The 19,319-nt window shown below is 35.0% G+C and overlaps 1 protein-coding gene across 1 annotated transcript; it reads left to right on the top strand.

Moving 5' to 3' along the window:
- Nucleotides 1-240: 240 nt before the first annotated feature.
- LOC140759743 (SH3 domain-containing protein 3) lies at nucleotides 241-13,841 on the top strand. The gene is made up of 10 exons (XM_073096381.1): nucleotides 241-390; nucleotides 836-958; nucleotides 3,709-3,778; nucleotides 7,714-7,862; nucleotides 10,647-10,748; nucleotides 10,889-11,086; nucleotides 11,171-11,233; nucleotides 11,322-11,411; nucleotides 11,492-11,566; nucleotides 13,404-13,841. The coding sequence occupies exons 1-10, from the start codon at nucleotides 331-333 to the stop codon at nucleotides 13,521-13,523; spliced, it is 1,050 nt and encodes a 349-aa protein (XP_072952482.1). The 5' UTR covers nucleotides 241-330; the 3' UTR covers nucleotides 13,524-13,841.
- Nucleotides 13,842-19,319: the final 5,478 nt, after the last annotated feature.

Below are 19,319 nucleotides of genomic sequence, written 5' to 3'. Positions count from 1 at the left end.
TATTATTTGTGTAATTCTATCGATTTATCCCACCAAGGATAATTTAGATATTTTAGAAATTATATTTAGTATTCTAATAGAACATTCTTAGAGTGTTGTATGAATATTACGTGAGAATAAAAAAAAATTAGGGGTCTGATTACAAACTTCATAAAGACGGGGGTGTTTATGGGAAAACGATAAAAGATAAGGTATTATCTGAAAACTTTCTCAGAAAAGAAAAAGAAGGGTATTCGTAAACTGGGTTATTTAGCAGATCAGAGCAAAAGGGAAGCAATTTTGAAGTCGTTTTCCATTTAGATTTGGTTTCGGCAATCTTGCAGTGGCGAGATGGAGGCGCTGAGGAAGCAAGCCAGCAAATTTAAGGAGCAAGTGGCCAAGCAGCAGCAGGTCAGATCCATTCTCCCGATTTCTCTTCTCTCCTTTGGTGTCTATCTCTTCATTAGATCAAACTGTTAGATAACAATTAAGTAGCCAAGAATCGCGTGATTTGGGCACAGATTGAAAAGAAAACGAACGACCCAATTCTTGTTTCCCTCTTGTTTTAGGATTTGTGGTGGTTCTTGGATTTATCCTGGAACTATTCACGATTTCTCTTCCATTATGACTCGGAAGAAGTACACTTTAATAAAGAGTCCACTTTTCGTTGGTTTTAATATTCTTTACTTGGAATACTTTTGGGTTTTTCTTTTCAGTCAGTTCATCATTGGTGTTTCTCATACCTCATGGAAAATTACCAGAGTTTTCTTTACTGCAATTGTTTTTTCTTCTGTTAGAAATAATGTGACTGCTCAGAACTTTTTTTTTTTTTTTTTTCGTTTCTTACTTATTGCAGGCAGTGATAAAGCAGTTTAGCACTACTGGTTACGAGAGTTCAGATGCAATGGTTATAGATGAACTTGAATTACAAAGACATCAACAGCTAGAGAAGTTATACAAGTCTACACGCGCAGGAAGAGTAACTTTCTGGGACCTATATATATATATATATATATATTATCTTGTTTCTTGCTTTATACTGATTTTTTTTTCCTTCAACATGGATGTCTGATTACTTGGAGAATCTGACTGATTAACTAGAATTGTTTGGCCAACTTACATGGATTATTATGTATAGGGAAGAATACATAGGCTGCTTCTGTGAACTAGTGACTTTTGAGTAGGCTTTGATTTATTAAAAGATATGAGGAGTTCAGAATCACTAGATATGACAAATTAGTTAAATTTCTTGATAAGGTATAATGCCTAAAGATTGAAGTGCTATTGGCACTACCTGTTGCTAGCTTGTTCGCATGAAATGTTCCGGGTGATATTTTCAGCCACTCGGCACAAAGCCAGCATGCCATTGGTGTGTGTGTGTGTGTGTGTGTGTGTGTGTGTGTGTATATATATATAGAGAGAGAGAGAGAGTGAGAGAGAGAGAGAGAGAGAAGAAACATGAGCATGAGCATACATTGACATGTCGTAGGATAAGAAACACATCTATATGAGGAAAGATAACTGTGGGGGGAAGTAACTCACTGGCTTGTGGGTAAATAAAGAAAGATAGCATGGAATGCACCACAAACTAGAAGAGAGAAAAAAATAAACCACAACAATAAATTTCATTCAATATATCATGGCAAACTATACTATGAAATTCCCCTCAACACCATATAAAGTGATGAGGAGATAACATCAAACCGCAATCTAAAAGAATTAGCCAAAATCTCGCAGAACTTACAATCATATCTCCTAGATTTTAGAAGTCTTATACCAAATAAGATATGCTAAAAATGAAATCGTATTTTTCAGCTAAATATGCATCCGAAATTTAAAAGAATATGAATATATAATCGATTATGTTAATGATATATCATATCCACTTAAAGCAAAGATAAAAGAAAAAAAAAGTCACTAATACAATCGTAGGTATCAAAATATGAATATAGCAGCTAAGCAATTAGTCTCAATTATTTGTGGTTGGTTATCCAAATGGAGTTGGAAGAAGAAAAGTAATGAAAAAAAGAAAAAGAAAACATAAACTCCCAACATATGGTCCTTGTCTATCTATACACTAGTCAAATTAAATACATAATTCATTACATATTTTTATTGGAGTATCGGTACAAAACTACAACTATATAAGAGGTCAAGAAACTTATTTGTTTTAATAGGTCTAGAGCAGCCATAACTTGGCACTGCAATTTCTATAACCTACCATGGCTGATGCAATAACCTATCTCTGCCATATTCCGTTCTGTTATTTCATACTGCCATGACAATAATGTGAATGTGAGAAGGATAACTGCCATACGGACTGCTCCGGTAGCTGCCAGGGCCATTTTTTCTTTTTAGAACAGGACTTTGGGTCTATCCGGTCATTTCGTTTACTAAGGGCAGAGACTATCATAACTTGACTCGAAATGGGTCGATATAACTATACCTTGTCAAAACCAGTGTAGATGTCAGCAATTTGATTTGGGTTGACATTGACTTAAATCAATCTGTCTCAAGCTTTTGAGCAAAACTTCCTTCCAATCTAGACTCAGTGAATAAGACGATATCACTTGAAAAGAAGAACTAGCGTCATGGAACCTTGAATAGTCCTGGTAAGCTAATTCATGATCAAAAGGAATATTTACATATTTACAGGAAATTCCTGTATCTCATTCCCTGTAGTCCTAACTTTTAACATGAATCATTGCTTAATTATACATATTTAATTGCATTGCAAGGTATTCCTTTTCATTTCTAGAACTCATGCTGTTACTTGCAATAGTTTGACGTCAACCTTTTCATTTAATCACTCTTTCCTAGATTTCCATAGAGTTTGTTCCAATGATGAGATTTGCCACTTACAATTTTGAGATTGTTTGTTATGTTCACTGATATGAAGAAGAAAACCTACTGTCATTTGTGTATATACATTGACATTGTTGTATTGACTATAATTAGTTTAAACCAATTCAAATTTATTGTTACCATGTCTTAGCAAACTAGATATGCTAAAGTATTTGCCATTTTCACATTGATGAGAGTTGCATATGGAATTCTATTTGATACTTTATCCCTTTATTTTATCTCATTATTCTCTTTCTAAAAGAATGGGGATTAATTGACAGTTATCTTTCTCCCATGTATCTTACTGATTATGTTCTATTTGTTTGTCCGTAAAAGTTAGACATGGTAAATTTAACAATTGTGCAAATTATTGGGTTAGTTAGCTTTCCATGTTGGAGCTAGTTCTTTCCTTTCAATGGTGTTAGCTTTTCAGATTAGCAACAACTTTTAGTTATTGAACTAGTTAGCCTGAAATGAAGATTCCCTTTGTGCATATGTAACTTCAGGTCTACATGACATGTCAAAATCTAGCACCATTTTCTTTGTCACCTATGTCTTGCACCTCTGCCACCTATGTCTTGCACTAGATTGGAACATGCTGCAATATCCAAGTTTATGAATCTTCAGTGCAACAACACTTCTAGTCCTTCTTGATGGACCATGTATGGAGTATGGTGCATCAGTAAGGGTGGAGATATTACTTTCACTCATTATGATATGCCTTACGGCTATGTTTGCTCTTATATGCTTTTGGCAATGGAATAACCAACATTGCATTGACCTCTTAAAATTATAATATCTTCATATGTTGGAATATTGCATGCCAGCTGATGGTTGAGATTTGCAAATTATGTCCATTCAATTGACGATCTTCCATGGTTTCAGGATTTCCAAAAAGACATTGTAAGGGCAGGCGAAGGCTTCATATATATTGGAAATAGACACATTGAAGTAGGTATGCAGATCATATTTTGTCCTTCACCTTATTATGCCTCAATTTGAATATCGCCTTTGCTTTTATTAGTTTATCTTCGGATTTTGAATTATCATCAATTATCACTGTTAGCAATTTTATAAATTGTCATGCATCCGAATTTTGCTTGAAAGCTAGGAAGCACTGATACGTCTATACTCTATACCCTATAGCTATCATATCAGATACCGTATCATTATGATACTCTCTGGATATTTTACAATTACATGTCAAGTATTTGCTTTTCATATCCAATTTTTTTCAAAATAAAAATTGAAAAGGAAGATAACCCTAGTACTTCTAGGATACTTTTTGGATACTTCCAAGAATTCAAACTTTGCTGACAAGTCGAATTAAAGATTTTCTGCAAGGTCAAGAAGGATCTATTCAAAAGTTAACACCAAATGGTACTTTATTAGGTACGATATATGAATGTGACGAAGACCCAAGTTAGAATTTCATGCAACAATCAACTCATGTTTTAATCATAATGTCTCTTTCTAGCTGATGATATTAGTGACTAATAAATTGATATAAATTGCAGGCTTTGTTGTTGAATAAATTATAGATATGATTAGGTATATGCTATTATAATTAAATACAATGATATTAAAAACAAGCATACACAAGTATGTTGAAAAATGTGAATACTGAGGTATGCTTTGGTACTAAATGAAAATTTCAGAGGAGATTGGGATTCCTAGTTCCACTAGGTTTAAAGATATGAATGTACAAATCCGAGTCGAAGTCAAAAAATTAAAAACCAAAACTGATTTGGTTTAGGAAAATCGTATCCTACTAGGTTTAGAAAACCGATTAGGAATTGAACTTTGAAAAGTGAAATTGAGTAGGAGATAAAGGCTTAATACTATTCAAACTAGGAAAAGCGAACTCAAGTCAATGAGTGAAAAAATGAGTAAGTATAAGAAGAAAAACCGACAACAAATAGGAAAAGTAAAGCATGAAAAACATCATGACACATTTTTTTAATGTGGAGAACATCTCTTGTATAAGAGGAAAAAATTATAGACCCACTCGAAGTCGATTGATTTATTTCAATAAGCAATAGAGACAAGACTTTCTTATAACCCCTCTCGATATTTTAATGCCTGAATGTTTAAGTAACCTCTTGAACATGAGTATGAAGTAAAAAGCCTTTCTCGAGGTATGAATCAACTTGCAATCCTTGCATCATTGCAGTGGTAGATCTTGATATAGATGACGTTGGTTCAGTTCCTCCAATGCTTTTGGATCATCCTTTGTTCAAGGCAAGGATTCGAGTTTCGGCCGATCCCGATCCCTCCGAAACCACCTGCTGCAGGCGGTTGCAGCAGGCAGCTGTCTGCTACTACTGTCAGCTGTCAGCAGCAGCTAGAGAGAGAGAGGGAGAGAGAGGAAGGGAGAGTGAGGGAGAGAAAAGGAGAGAGAGAGGGAAAAAGCAAGAGAGAGTGAGAGAGAGAGGAAAGATTAAAAAAAAAGAGGGTATGAGAGAGAGAGAAAATGGAAGAGAGAGTGAGGGAGAGGGAAAGATTAAAAAAAATGGTATGAGAGAGAGGAAAAAGGAAGAGAGAGTGAGGGAGAGGGAAAGATTAAAAAAAAAGGTGAGAAAGAGAGAGAGAAAAAGATAAAAAAAAGAATGTGGGAGAGAATGAATACTTTAGACTAACAATTAGAGGGATAGAAAAGAAGAGAGGGAGAAAAAGAGATTTTTACTTTTTAGGCTTTATATGTGAGTAATTATTATTTCTTATTTTCTTATAATTTTTTCTAAATTTTTAGAAATTTCTCTAACATTTTTAATAATATTTAGAATTTATTTAATTAAAATAGTCCGATCCAATACAGGCGGCCGATACGGCTGATATAGCCGATACGTATCGTTTTTTCGGACGGCCGATCCCGATCCCGATACCGATTTTTGGAACCTTGGTTCAAGGTCAAGCATTCAAACTCCTCACAATTGATAAGAAATATACTTTGTGGGGGATTTTAGGACTCGTAAATGATTTGTGTGAAATTCTCTTGAGTTGAATTACTTCCTTTAAACCTCTAGATCACTTATATAGAGGCGAAGAACATTTTTACTTCATACTAGGAGAAACCACCAAAGGAATCTCCAAATTTGAAGAAGTCTCAGATTTTCTTGTTATTGTCCTGCCCAAGGTTCCAAAAATCGGTATTGGGATCGGGATCGGCCGTCTGAAAAAACGATACGTATCGGCTGTATCGGTTATATCGGCCGTATCGGCCGCCTGTATCGGATCAGACTATTTTAATTAAATAAAATTCTAAATATTATTAAAAATGTTGAGAAATTTCTAAAAATTTAGAAAAAATTATAAGAAAATAAGAAATAATAATTATTCACATATAAAGCCTAAAAAGTAAAAATCTCTCTTCCTCGCTCTCTTCTTTTCTATCTCTCTAACTGTTAGTCTAAAGTATTCATTCTCTCCCACTCTTTTTTTTTAATCTTTTTCTCTCTCTTTCTCACCTTTTTTTTTTAATCTTTCCCTCTCCCTCACTCTCTCTTCCTTTTTTCCTCTCTCTCTCATACCCTTTTTTTCCCTCTCCCTCACTCTCTCTTCCATTTTCTCTCTCTTCATACCCTTTTTTTTCCCTCTCCCTCATTTTTCTCTCTCTCTCATACCCTCTTTTTTTTTAAATCTTTCCCTCTCTCTCTCTCACTCTCTCTCCCTTTTTTCCCTCTCTCTCTCTCTCTCCCTTTCTCTCCCTCACTCTCCCTTCCTCTCTCTCCCTCACTCTCTCTCTCCCTCTCTCTCTAGCTGCTGCTGACAGCAGTAGTTGTCAGCAGACAGCTGCCTGCTGCAGCCGCCTGCATGGTTTCGGCTTGGATCGGGATCGGCCGAAACTCGAATCCTTGGTCCTGCCACTCGGGTGCACACTTGATTTATCCGGTGCGCATTCTATATTTTATTCTTGTCCAGGGTGTGCACCTAGCTTACAATGCTGAAGTGACTCCTTTGATTTGATTTCTCATTTGTTATTCAATCTTCATAAATTATGTCTTACTCTTATATTGAACCTAGACTGTACAACATCTTTCAAAGTGTTTTGGGTTCACGAATTTATCATTACACAAAAATTGCTCTAATATATATATTTTATCCTAGAGGCTATACATCTACATGCTACACATCTTTAATGTATCTTATCCTTACTTTCAAGATTATCGTGTTGGCTTATTTGTATTGTGTTCTGGTATCCCTATGTCGTATCCTTATTCATGCTTCAAAGCTCTTAAGTTACCTCAGTTCTGAGACAATCAATCCCTTTGTAGTGCATCAAAATACATACTTTCCCTCAAATGGTAGCATAAATGGGGAAACGCAGCTTGACCCTCAACGATCAACAAATTTTTTTCTAACTTATTTAAAACTGTTATCTGTTATAGCATACAAATTATTTACTGACTAAATGACATCCTCTGTATCATGATTTCCCGAGTTGTACTGTTCAGGTTGGTTTGTGGCTGGGAGAAAATGGGTACAACTAACTTAAATAAGTGAGCTGATCAAATGCCAATTGTCTTAAAAGTCATAATTTTGTTCAAATTAGAAAAAAGAAAAAAAAATGAGGCTACCTGAGGGACTTTGCTAGATTCCGAACTAGAAGTTACATAAGGGGAAGAGAAAACCGGTTGCCCTCCATTGAGACTGATTTTATTTATTTATTGGTACTGACTTGGTTGCCAGGTAGCTAGATGATACTTCATAATAGTTTGAGTCTTGGTGGAACACAAGATAGTACATCAACACTTAGAGGTGGTTTAAAAATGTTTACTTATAACTTTCACAAGTAAATACAACTTTATTTTTCAATTTTTTCTAGAGCATCAGATATGTTAAGTAGTACAAGCTGAACAATGTGAACATATCTGATGATACTTTTTTAAGGTACCAAACTGTCTGAGGACTGCTTCAAGTATGGAAGCGAAAATATTTCTACCGATGCAATTTTAGCCAAAGCAGCATCATTGTACGGTGGCGCATTGAGAAATGTTGAGAAAGAGCTTGAAGATTTCAACAAGCTTTTATCTTCACAGGTTTTCCCCTTTTTATTTGAACACAAAAAAACATTACTGTCAGGATTGAATGAAATAATTGATAAATCTACATAGCCTATGGAGGTGTGTATTGAACTTTATGGTATTTATATTTATTATAGTTTTTTACCATTTAAAGATGATTTGCAAGATTATCTAGTATTGAGGGATTCTGGTGGATACTTTTTTTTTCATTATTTCCTGATAAAATTTTTTATTTTGACATCATTATTTCATTGTGCAACAAATGATTTGAATTGGCAATCATAAGCTTTGTGATATAAAAATGGTGAGGATGTCTTTTTCTACTGATTCCTTCTTAGTCAAGCATAATTGATATCTAGGTTCGTAACTGAATGCACTGTTGTTGAAAACATATTAAGACAAAAATTCAGCAGGCACTGCTGTCAAGAGTCAGCTTTTCTATTAAGTTATAGCCCTCTGAAGACTATATCCCTTGTATGAAGCCACAAATTTAGTTTCTAGTTGCTCATTGCTTGAAACTTTTGTTGCCTAGTACTGAATGGGTTGACTTACCTTAATATTTTGGTTTCCTACATGCTGACAAGTGTTCCCTTATAGGTACGAATTTACACTGGGAACTAAAGCTTGTAATAGTATGGCTTCGTTGTACTAGAGAAACTTCCGACTTTATATGCTTTTGTTAGTCTTATGAGTTTTCAGAGATAAAATTGAGAGTAAGTGAGAACTTATGGTGTCCCAATTAGGCCACCAAGGTTGAGTGGGAATCATTGTACTAGGGAAACTTCCAACTTTATATGCTTATGTTAGAGCCCACATCTTTAATCTTAATCTTAGAGAGAAAATTGAGAGTTAGTGGGAACTTATGGTGTCCCTGATAAACCACAAAGGCTGAGGGGCAATTGTTGTACTAGAGAAACTTGCAACTTTATATGCTTATGTTAGAGCCCACTTCTTTAAGACTTTTGAGAGAGATAATTGAGAATTAGTGGGAACTTATGGTGTCCGATTAAACCATAAACCAAGGTTGGGGGGGAACCAAACTATCAACCTTTCAGTGCTGGAATTGGTTGTCTCAAGACTCTCAACCATTGGAATACCAATCAAAGAAATGAGCCCACATCTTTAGGTTTCATTGATTATTTATCCTCATTGAGAGAAAAGCTTAGACAATGGAAGATTCTGCACAAGATTGGACTTCATTATGTAGAAAATGAAGTAATTCTGACTACTTACAAATTTTAGGCATGTAATTATATATTGTTAATGCCTTTGTGGTTGTACCAAGCTAAGATTTTACTTATGAAAGAGTAGTATATTTAGGCAAGGGACATAATTTGGATCAAAATTTTGATTTTCACTTACTCTTGCTTTTGACATGTGATAGCATATGTAATCATGCTGGTCCACACCATAGTGTACTAAACTGATAGAAAGCCTGTCTGGTACATCATCTTATAGCAGACTGGATATTCCTACGGTTATATAATGTTGGCGAAATCTTGTGGAACAGTTATTATTCACTAATGAGTACTATTAGTTTAATTAACAAAAAATGATGAGCATATGTTAATCACAAAATGCATCCTAGGATCTCTATCTACTTGCTAGGGTAATCATGCTGGTCCACACCTTAGTGTACTAAACTGATAGGAGCCTGTCTGCTACATCTTCTTATATCAGACTGGATATTCCTACACTTCTTATATAATGTTGCCGAAGTCTAGTGGAACAGTTATTATTTACTAATGAGTACTATTTGTTTTAATTAACAAGATTGATGAGTACTTGTTAATTGCCAAATGCATCCTAGGACCTCTATCTACTTGCTACTATTCTTCTACTTCACAATTCCTTTCATCATTAGTTCAAGTCATAATAATTTTTTGGAATCTTAGGATGCTATTGTTGGACATCTGAGCAATTCTCATGTTCTACTATTGCTTCATTCTTAAGAGATTCACATACATATGGATAGACTGCAAACAATATGTTAAATCTTTGGAAAAGCTTGTAACACTTCTATAGCCATCGATTTGTAAAAAAGCATCTCAAGATGAAATATAGTGGATGGACTTAATCTCTCTCCAAGTTTGGTTAGCTTTTTGCAATCCTGAGGCACAAATAATAGCTAGAAAAGTGTCAAGACTTTTTGGAAATGTTTTACAGAAAGTTTGTAGTCAATTTGTATATGTATATATATAATGTGAGAGGGCGTCACTTGGGGTGACTGTAATGCATGTCCTTTTCATCCAAGAGTCTTGCGTCAATTCTTGGAAGCAACCTCGTAAATAAGGACAAGGCTGTATACATCTTCCCACCACATACATTGCATAATCAGCAGCCTACTGCACCCATATGAGTTGGGAGAGAGATGGAGCTCTCCATGAGGTTCTTCCTATATGTAAGGTGGGTATGCAATCCAAGACAATGATCCAATTGGGTTCAACTACCATTATTTCAAGAACTATTAAAGATAAATATAGATACTGACACTGTTTAGATTTAGGGTAAGTCAGTATTTTGAAATGAAGAGTAGTCTACTCAGGATTTAGAACAAAGGATGTCTGTTCAAATTAAGCAGCAGAAGTGGAGAACACAATTGGGATTGTAGGATTCTACGAAGAGAAGAAAGAGAAAAAAATGTCAGCTCAGTAAGTTTAGACTTTGGTTCTTCACTTGTAGTACTCACAAATCAGATTTTATTGTCTTTGATTTTCTTCAAAGTCACTTAGCTCTGGAAAAGAGTATAGACCTACTTCTAGTTTACTAAATGAACATATTATTTTTTGTTTAACTCAGATTATGGAACCATTAAGAGCAATGGCTACTGGTGCTACCTTGGAAGATGCTCGTAATCTAGCACAACGTTATAGTCGGATGCGACATGAAGCTGAGACCCTGGTAAGGACTTGACAGCCAATCATGCACTGTGAACAGTGAATTTGCTGTAACTGCTCCTTTCCTTTATATGGCTTCTCTGGATCCAACTTCAGATTCATGCATCTCTTGTAGTTTCAATTGACTCCAAAAAGATTTAACAGGCTGCAGAAGTTTCAAGAAGGAAATTACGAGTAAGAGAAGCTCCAGTTCTGGAGAATACTGCAAAGTTACAATCATCTGAAGCTAAAATGCATGAACACAAAGCAAACATGGCAGTGCTAGGAAAGGAAGCAGCTACTGCACTAGCATCTGTTGAATCTCAGCAGCAAAGGCTCACTTTTCAACGTCTGGTTGCCATGGTATGGATTATTCACCGCTCACCATAAAGGTACATCATTTGATTGGACTGGATTATCATGTTTTGGTCCCATGACTTCTTGAAGGTAGAAGCAGAGAAATCATTCCACCTGAGAATAGCTGCTATTCTTGATGATGTTGAAGCTGAGGTAGTGTTCTTTGCAGTGTTGATAAGTTAATGACATCGAAGCAAGGTAGAGTTAATGCTAAATTTTCTTTTCTTAATTTTCTTTGTAGATGAACTCTGAGAAGCAAAAGAAAGACTCTGCACCTCCTTCTGTTCCAACTCATAAGCGCGCTGAGAAGGCCTTATACTATCTTGCTGAGGTAAGTTAAAAATTAAAATGTCATAACAATAATACATCTGTTAGCACGAACTGCTATGTTTTATCTTCTTTTTGTTGCAGGCAATGTTTAACTTCAATGCTACTTCTGAGAAGGAACTAAGCTTAATTGTAGGTGATTATGTTGTTGTACGGCAGGTTAGTCTATTTACTCTTATTGGATTTATGCCTCAATTTTTGCTTTTTAAGAAATTTATCTTCTGTCTAACAAACTGTTAGACACTTATATTAAGAGGAAAATGTATTGTTCTGTGAATCATGAGTTGATTAAATTTGTAAGATGAATTTTAAATCCTCATATTAGTCCCATAAAATTCATAGATCATGCATATTAAAATAACATCCATGGTCAACTTTGTTGCAAGTAAAACCTTTTGACTTCAGAAATCCTTCAATTTCACTTGCCTTTGAACTCTCAAAAGTCCATTTGTGAAGTACCGATGCCAGAGGAGTATCCAAGAGTTCTTTTCTTTTCCAAATGTCAGATACATAAAGTATCTGACATGTACACATTAAGAGAATCCAACAAGTATTTATCCCATACATCAAGATTTTAAAGTATCTATCTTTCCTAGAAATGTATAATATTTTTAATAATTTATTTTTAGACCATAAGGTGTATCTGACATGTACACATTAAGAGTATCCAATGAGTATCTATCCCATACATCTAGATTTTAAAGTATCTATCTTTCCTAGAAATGTATAATATTTTTAATATTTTATTTCTAGACCATAAGGACACCCACCTATGCGCCCTTATACTGTATAAGCACGATGTGGTGGCTTGACCGCTTGCATACTGTGGGTATTTTTCACAATTTTGATGTTGTTTATTATTCCAAGAGTTGAAAAGGCTAATAATACTATGTCGGCATTTTCTGTGAACTTAAGTAAGCCACGTAACCTAATTGTTTACTATTAGGTTATATTTTGGGACCAATTCTAGATGGAATTTAATTGATTTCATTTGGAAAGAATTCATTTGCAAATAATGAAATTGAAACAAATCCATCTAATCTTGTTGTTTAGAACGATGTAGGGATTCATTTCATATTGTTCTTTTTTTCTTATTTTACCTATGAGCTTCAATAAGGATGTAATAAATTAAGGTTTAGTTTTCAAATTTAAAAATGCTAATCAGGTGGCAAATGATTTTCATCCAAATCCAACCTCAAATCATCAAATTTCATTACATACACTGAAATCCATCCAAATCCACTAAAATGAATTGAAATCTCATCACTTAATGCTTCCAAATAGCAAATTTGATAAAAACTAGAATTCCAAATCAATTGAATTCTACTGATTTGGTGATTCCAAACAGTGTGCTACTGTAATGTGGTTTTTGTTTTATTGGATGGAAAGAACAAGGGAAATTTGCATTTAACAACTTATTAAAAATGCATGATGTAAACTGCAAATATGGAAAAGGTAGGATGTTAAATGCAAATGTCCTATTTTAAAGAAGAAAACAGTCCATCAGAGTGAACAAATACTCTGTGATATCTCATGTAATACGGAGACTTCCCTTTGATATCTAATATTCTTTTGCATTGGTTACTGAATCCCGTGAAGGAAAAAAAAAAAAAAAACAGATATACTAAAGATGATATCCTTGGAAAATTCAAGATGAGTTTTCATACATTGTGCTTTGACAAAAACTTTACTGATGATTGAAAAAAGAGAGCTATCTTATAAGCATCTGTCTTGTTTATGTTGGAAACTTAAAAATTTACTTGGCATGAGATGATTCTCAAGAACTTCATTTTGCTAGATATTTTTGCCATTTTCCATATCTTGTGTGAAATGCTATCTTGTGTGAAGAGAAAAATAAATAATAAAATGCTATCTTGTGTGAAATACTAGACTGGAAAATGCAGCTGTCTCTTATTTATCTTTGAATTTTGTTTTTCTGTGTCTAAGTTGATCATTGAAAACACATTTAAGACTGGTATTTATTTATCTATCTCAGGTCACTCCATCAGGATGGGCTGAAGGAGAGTGTAGAGGGAAGGCAGGGTGGTTTCCAGCGGCTTATGTGGAACAACGTCAAAATATCCCCCCAAACAAAGTCTTCCCCCAAGTGCAGTGATATTGTGATGGTTTTATTTCTATCTCTACTTGGTTTTCTTCTTAATTCCGAAGCACAGTGCAAGAAAAGCTAAGGGTGATCGCACTTCGTTGCAAAGACATAATATAAAACACCGGAATTTTGTCACTTTTCTTCATTCTTTGGCAAGACCTGGAAGTCTCCATCTGTGAGAATTTGTTGTATCTCTATATCTAGTTATTCCAAATTATTGGACTGCTTTCTGTAAATTTCAGACTGGAAGACGTTGTACTTTATGTAATCTAACTGACTTGGAACACATAGACTTTTGTACAGTTCTCTGCTTTGAGCTTCTCTAAATGACACTCAGAACTGCCACTGTAAAGTTTTAAGCATTCGTGATGTAGGATTTATAGTACAGGATTATAGGGCAACTTACAAAGTTAACAATGCTGACCATGGGTAAATGGAGGATTTGGGTGCATTACCAAGTCTGGCGTGCTAAAAGATAGAAGAATTACCAAGGGAAGGTACGATTATGTTCAAAATTCTAATTACTGCAATGTCATTCACATCTTTTAACTGTGAATATGGAGATGTGACATTCATAGTGACTGCATGAAAAATTTACTGCATTCCTGGAGCTACTGCAAGATGTTTTAAATCATGGCCAAACTTTGAAACTGCCTGCCAGTTCTTTGGAAGGAATCTTCCATCGAATTTCTCTTTCTTTTTCATAGTAGAATCATTCATCGAAGTTAGCTTATCAGATGGATGAACAGATAGAACCATCAAAATTACATCTTGGAATCCATGTATGTTGCAAATCCCAGGAGTCTACAGCCCAAACAGAAGGATGGCCAATGATGATGTGCAAGCTATTTCGCTTTTCTTTTCTTCTGTTTCTTTGTTCCTTTTATTAAAATAGAGAAACAACGAGAACTTATGGATTAAAGCTGACAATCGAATGGGAACTGGTGTCTCATAAGGAGCTTTTGTAATTTAATTATATTTAATTTTTTAATCTAATACATCAAACCGAGTATATATATATTCTATAGTTGATGTATATTTTGTTATCTTAGAGTACACACAATTTGAGTCTATTATTACAAATCAAAAAATTAAATATGATAAAATTGCTAAAACCCCGTGTCTTAACCACTCAATATCAATCAAGAAACAACATATCAGTTGTCAAAACGTTAGCACTTACTAGTGTTTGGGTTATAAATGCAGTACAAATTTTGACATAGCTTCCATTTTTTCTTTAAAAAATGGATGGGGGAAAAAGTAGTAGTAATGGATGAGAAAATAAGGGAAAGAGTGGAAAATGTTGCCATTTGATCATCGTAGCAGCTTAAGGGACATAACATTGATAGATAATATTTGATAAGGAAAACCCTGTAAAGGAAAAGAACCAAAAAAAAAGGCATGAACCAAAGGTCAGCTTTTCAGTCAGTAGCTGATGACATCCCAATTTTACTATATCGCAATGGAATCAAAACGCCAATGAATGATTTAAAGAAAACATTATGTTCACCGCTACAATGGAGGCTTCTTATCATCCCTCCAGGATGAGAGAGTCTTCTAATATGAACTTGATCACCAAGTAGCGTAAGCAGGTTTTCATTTATTCAATGCTCATTACCTGAACGCCAGGCAAAGTATATCAAACTGTGATAATCGGAGTGTCAAAAGTGGAGAAATCATTGTAGTAAAAGAATGGCCAAAAATGTGTATCTTTTATGAAAACCATAAGATGCTTCTGTCTGCAGAAATTTGATATGCTTTCTTTCTCACCAACAAAATACGAGGAAGAATGAGAGGCAACAAATTTTCGTTAAATGTAGCCAAAAACTAGTGAATGCCCATTTCATATTAGGGTCATGGATAGAAACATGTGACCTTTCAATACAAAAATCATAATCTTACACAGTTCATAATTAAAACTGTGTTCACTTGTGAAATAAGTAAGAATAGGCATAATTATTCTAATCTTTTATACTAGAAGAAGAGAGCTAATACTACTATAAGTTATTCTAACGTTTAGTTTAATACTAGTATAAAGTAATAATTATATTTAATGTGAGATATATTTGATATGAAACTATTAGGAATTTATGATGTTTTAAACCAAATGATGAAAATATCTTTGAGCCGACGAAAATTAATATTTTAAAAATTTCTCCGTATTATGCGGGTATGCAAGGTTATAACTCTGCAGTCAATTATAAGGAGTAATACCCCGCACTACGTGGGTATACGAGATTATAATCCTGCACTGCATGAGTATAGGGAGTTATAACCTTGCATTTAGGTTTGCAAGGTATTACCCCCACACTCGGGTGTGCAAGGTAATATCCTGCACTGTGCGGGTATGCGAGCCTGTCTTTGAAGAGGAGGGAGAGAGAGGAGATAGCAATTGTAGTTGATATGACTAGTAATTATGTGTTATTATTTTAAAGGATAAAATAGTAATCTTGTGTTATTAATAAATGGATTTTAGAAAGATGTATGGAATAAAATGAGAGAAATTGTTGAATTAGTATACTAGAATAAGGTAAGATGTTTAGTTACTACATCAGAATAAGGAGGCTTATTCTAAAATAAGTTTATTCTTATTCCACAACCAAGTGAGCGAGAGCTAAAAGTTTAAAACTCATTGAGCTTTCACTGAATAAGTATTTCTATTGATTTTGTTGATTTTTCCTCCTTTTTGGGGTGCCTGTGTGGGGATTCCAACTTTAGATCAAATTCTCCTTAGAGGACTCAACTTGTGCCAGGGAGATAGCCCTCTTCAACAATTTTATTAAATCCATGGGCCTATCTAATTGTCCTTGCAAGGGGTGTTTATTTACCTAGTCTAACCACCGGTCTCCTCTAGCCTTCTCTAAGTTGAATAGGACAATTCTCTCCTTGTTTAGGACTAGGCCAACCATCCTAAACTGCTCTTGCTCAGCCCTTCTGTCACGACCCAAAATCGGAATTATGACCGGCCATGTATCTTAATACACTTGAGATACACGAATCCTTATTAATACTTCCTAAGTATACAATGACAAGAATAAATAAAAGAAATGAATTTTATTTATTTAATTTAAACCAATCGTAATGTAAGTAACGAATGTCATAATTAATGTGCCTTTAAACGAATTGAATTAACAAATAGTCTGAAACACAAGACTAAAAAAATGAAAAGGTAAACGGGTAGGCCCTAAGTGGAGGTAGGGTCCCGGTGCAGCTCGCTCAATCGCCACGTTGACCATTACCTCAAATATTAGAAGAGAAAAATCTAAGAGCCAACAACTATAACTTAGTGAGTGAAATTCACTCGAAAATCAAATAAATCTAAAATTTTAGTGTTAGATAAAATCCAAATTTAGCAATATAAAATGATAATTTCTACTAACCATGCTCTTAAAGTAACGACAATAATAATAATAGAAAGTCATAGTTCGTAACATTGCTCAGTTTCAACATGTTAAAAATTCTCAAAAATAATATTATTATTTGTCTCAAATGGATATATACATTGTGGATCCACATCAACTAGAAGTCACCTTAAAAATAACACTCGCTTCTTTTCCTCATAGCAAATTCAGTTAGGGTCATCAGGAGGTGTCACTATGTGATAAACGCACTTTGTCTTTTTCACTAATCGTTAATAAAGATTAGAGTCACCTTAGGAAGTCTTTCAATCTATCATGAGACTGTTCTCTAACTTCGCCTAAGTCACCTAACAAAGTCACCGCAATGATCTAAAATAGAACTTTCTCCTAAACTTCCAGTTAGACTTGAGTCACCACGAAAAGTCGCAAGCGATCTATACCGGGACTGTTCTCTAAGTCATACCAATACTAGATATATTTTTCCCCACTAAAATGAAAAATTTTGCACAAAGTCTAGCGCCGCACTGAATTATAATAAATAATTTTCACATAGAAAATGTAATAAATAAATTTGCACACAGAAATACGTGGTCTGATAAAAGGTACGAAATATAATATAAATAAATATGTGAGTGAATTCACTCACCTAAGTCTAGATAAGACCTAACATCTATAATCTTTAGTCCACATGCTAAAAATCACCATCTTTAATAATAATAACAATAAAATTTTAAATTAAATAATATTAAGATTTTCTACATTTTAAAATCAAATATTACCTATTTGAGCCAAAATAAGCTCAATTGGTTGGGCTGGGCTGTAGTTGGCCCGCAGCCCACCCAACCATATACTTACATGGATTGGGCTAAGGCCACTCCAAGAAGGTTTGGTTGAGCGCCTCAAGCATCAAGTAGCTCTTTTTAGGGGATGGTGGTTGAAGACATCAACTTCCTTAAACTTGTCTGCCTCCTTCCTCATTAAGCTTATAGATCTGTCAAGCAAAGAATTTCCTCCTAGTGTGCCTTCAATATTTATAGTATCAAGTTGAGAAAGAAGTCCATATTGGAGGCCATCCTCTCTATGATCGAGAATATGAGATTACTCCTCTCTTGGCTAAAGACATTATCGAGCATTCTACCCTAAGACTCAGCAACCCTTTGTGCAAAAGGAGACCCCTTCAGAGGTAGCATTCTTACCAACTCTAACTCTCCAAAGGGGACGCTAACACTAAGTTCTTTCACCCTATGCGACGGGAGAAGAAACAAGAATCTTATCTCCTCCCTCATAGTTAGTGGGATCACCACATCCGACTAACTTAGTATTAAGAAGACTTTCCACCGCCACTGTAAATCATTCCTTTTCCCTCACCCTGCCACCAATGGAGGTTGACTAATTGAGCTTCTACCTGAACTAGAGAGCCCTACTTGCATTCTTAGCCCTTTCCAAGAAGAGGGGATCCAGGATGCGATTTTTGGCCTTAGTTCTAAGCATGGTATTGAAGAGCGATTTTGGCAGCCACCTTGGCAAGACGTTACATCTACCGCCCCGCCAACACACTATGTGCCTAGATTATGCGTTTGAATCATATAATCAAGCTTTAGGGCCGATTTGGTGCTTTACAGGCCTAGTGAGTTGACCTGACAGCTACCAGGTTGGGCAAAAACAGGTCGGGCACAAATGATGGGTCATTAATTAAAAGAGGGGAAAAAACTTACCGTACCCTAACTCTTTTGTCTCGATCATTCTCTCTCGAGCTCCCTATTCTCTCAATAGTGGACGCAAGCGACACATGGCAATTAGTAGATATCTCTGCCTTGTGCAATAGAGTGGAGATCGACATCATGGAGGCCATGGTCATGCGGTGCGTGTGGACACCATGGAGGTTGGCCTCGTGTAGTGGCGGTGGAGCGAATATGGCAACCTAAATCCCCTAGTTTCCCATCACTTTCTCCACACTTCTTCATTAAATGGAAGTTTATGAGAAGATTGGGAGTGTTCTCCCTTTCTCTTTAGTGTAGTGATGGACAAAATGAACACATGTGCATGATGGATAGATGTCCCTTCACTTAGTGGAGTGATGGACATATAGAGTTTTTTTTTTTATGTTTGTTTTTTTTAGATGGAGTTATGTTTTCGTTAATGTTTTACGTTCCATTTTACCACTAAATTGTATTAGCTCATAGTTTTAAGAATGGTTATAAGCCATTATTAATGCATTTTGGTGTAATAGACAATCAAAAAAATTATATACTATATTTATATATATTATATATTATGTATAATTATTTTTAACTTTCTATATATTAAAAATGCTAAACCGTCTTAGCCTCGCCTTCTGCCTAAGTGTTAAGCGAGCTATCCGTAGTCGCTTTGCAATATGCTAGTTCTAAGAAAGCTTCAAGATTGGATGAATTTCTGATCTTGTTAGATTACCAATTCTAGAAAA

This window comes from Typha angustifolia, chromosome 4 (genome assembly GCF_048772165.1).
Source record: "Typha angustifolia cultivar Huaian chromosome 4, ASM4877216v1, whole genome shotgun sequence".
Lineage (NCBI taxonomy): Eukaryota > Viridiplantae > Streptophyta > Magnoliopsida > Poales > Typhaceae > Typha > Typha angustifolia.
Note: the sequence above shows the minus strand (reverse complement) of the source record. Positions and strands in the feature narration are given on the sequence as shown.

What these genes read in the sequence shown, in the direction of transcription:
- LOC140759743 (XM_073096381.1), top strand. Translation starts at nt 331, where the DNA reads ATGGAGGCGCTGAGGAAGCAAGCCAGCAAATTTAAGGAGCAAGTGGCC. An exon ending in GACATGAAGCTGAGACCCTG is followed by an intron (nt 10,749 to 10,888) that starts GTAAGGACTTGA and finishes AAGATTTAACAG; the next exon opens with GCTGCAGAAGTTTCAAGAAG. An exon ending in TTCAACGTCTGGTTGCCATG is followed by an intron (nt 11,087 to 11,170) that starts GTATGGATTATT and finishes GACTTCTTGAAG; the next exon opens with GTAGAAGCAGAGAAATCATT.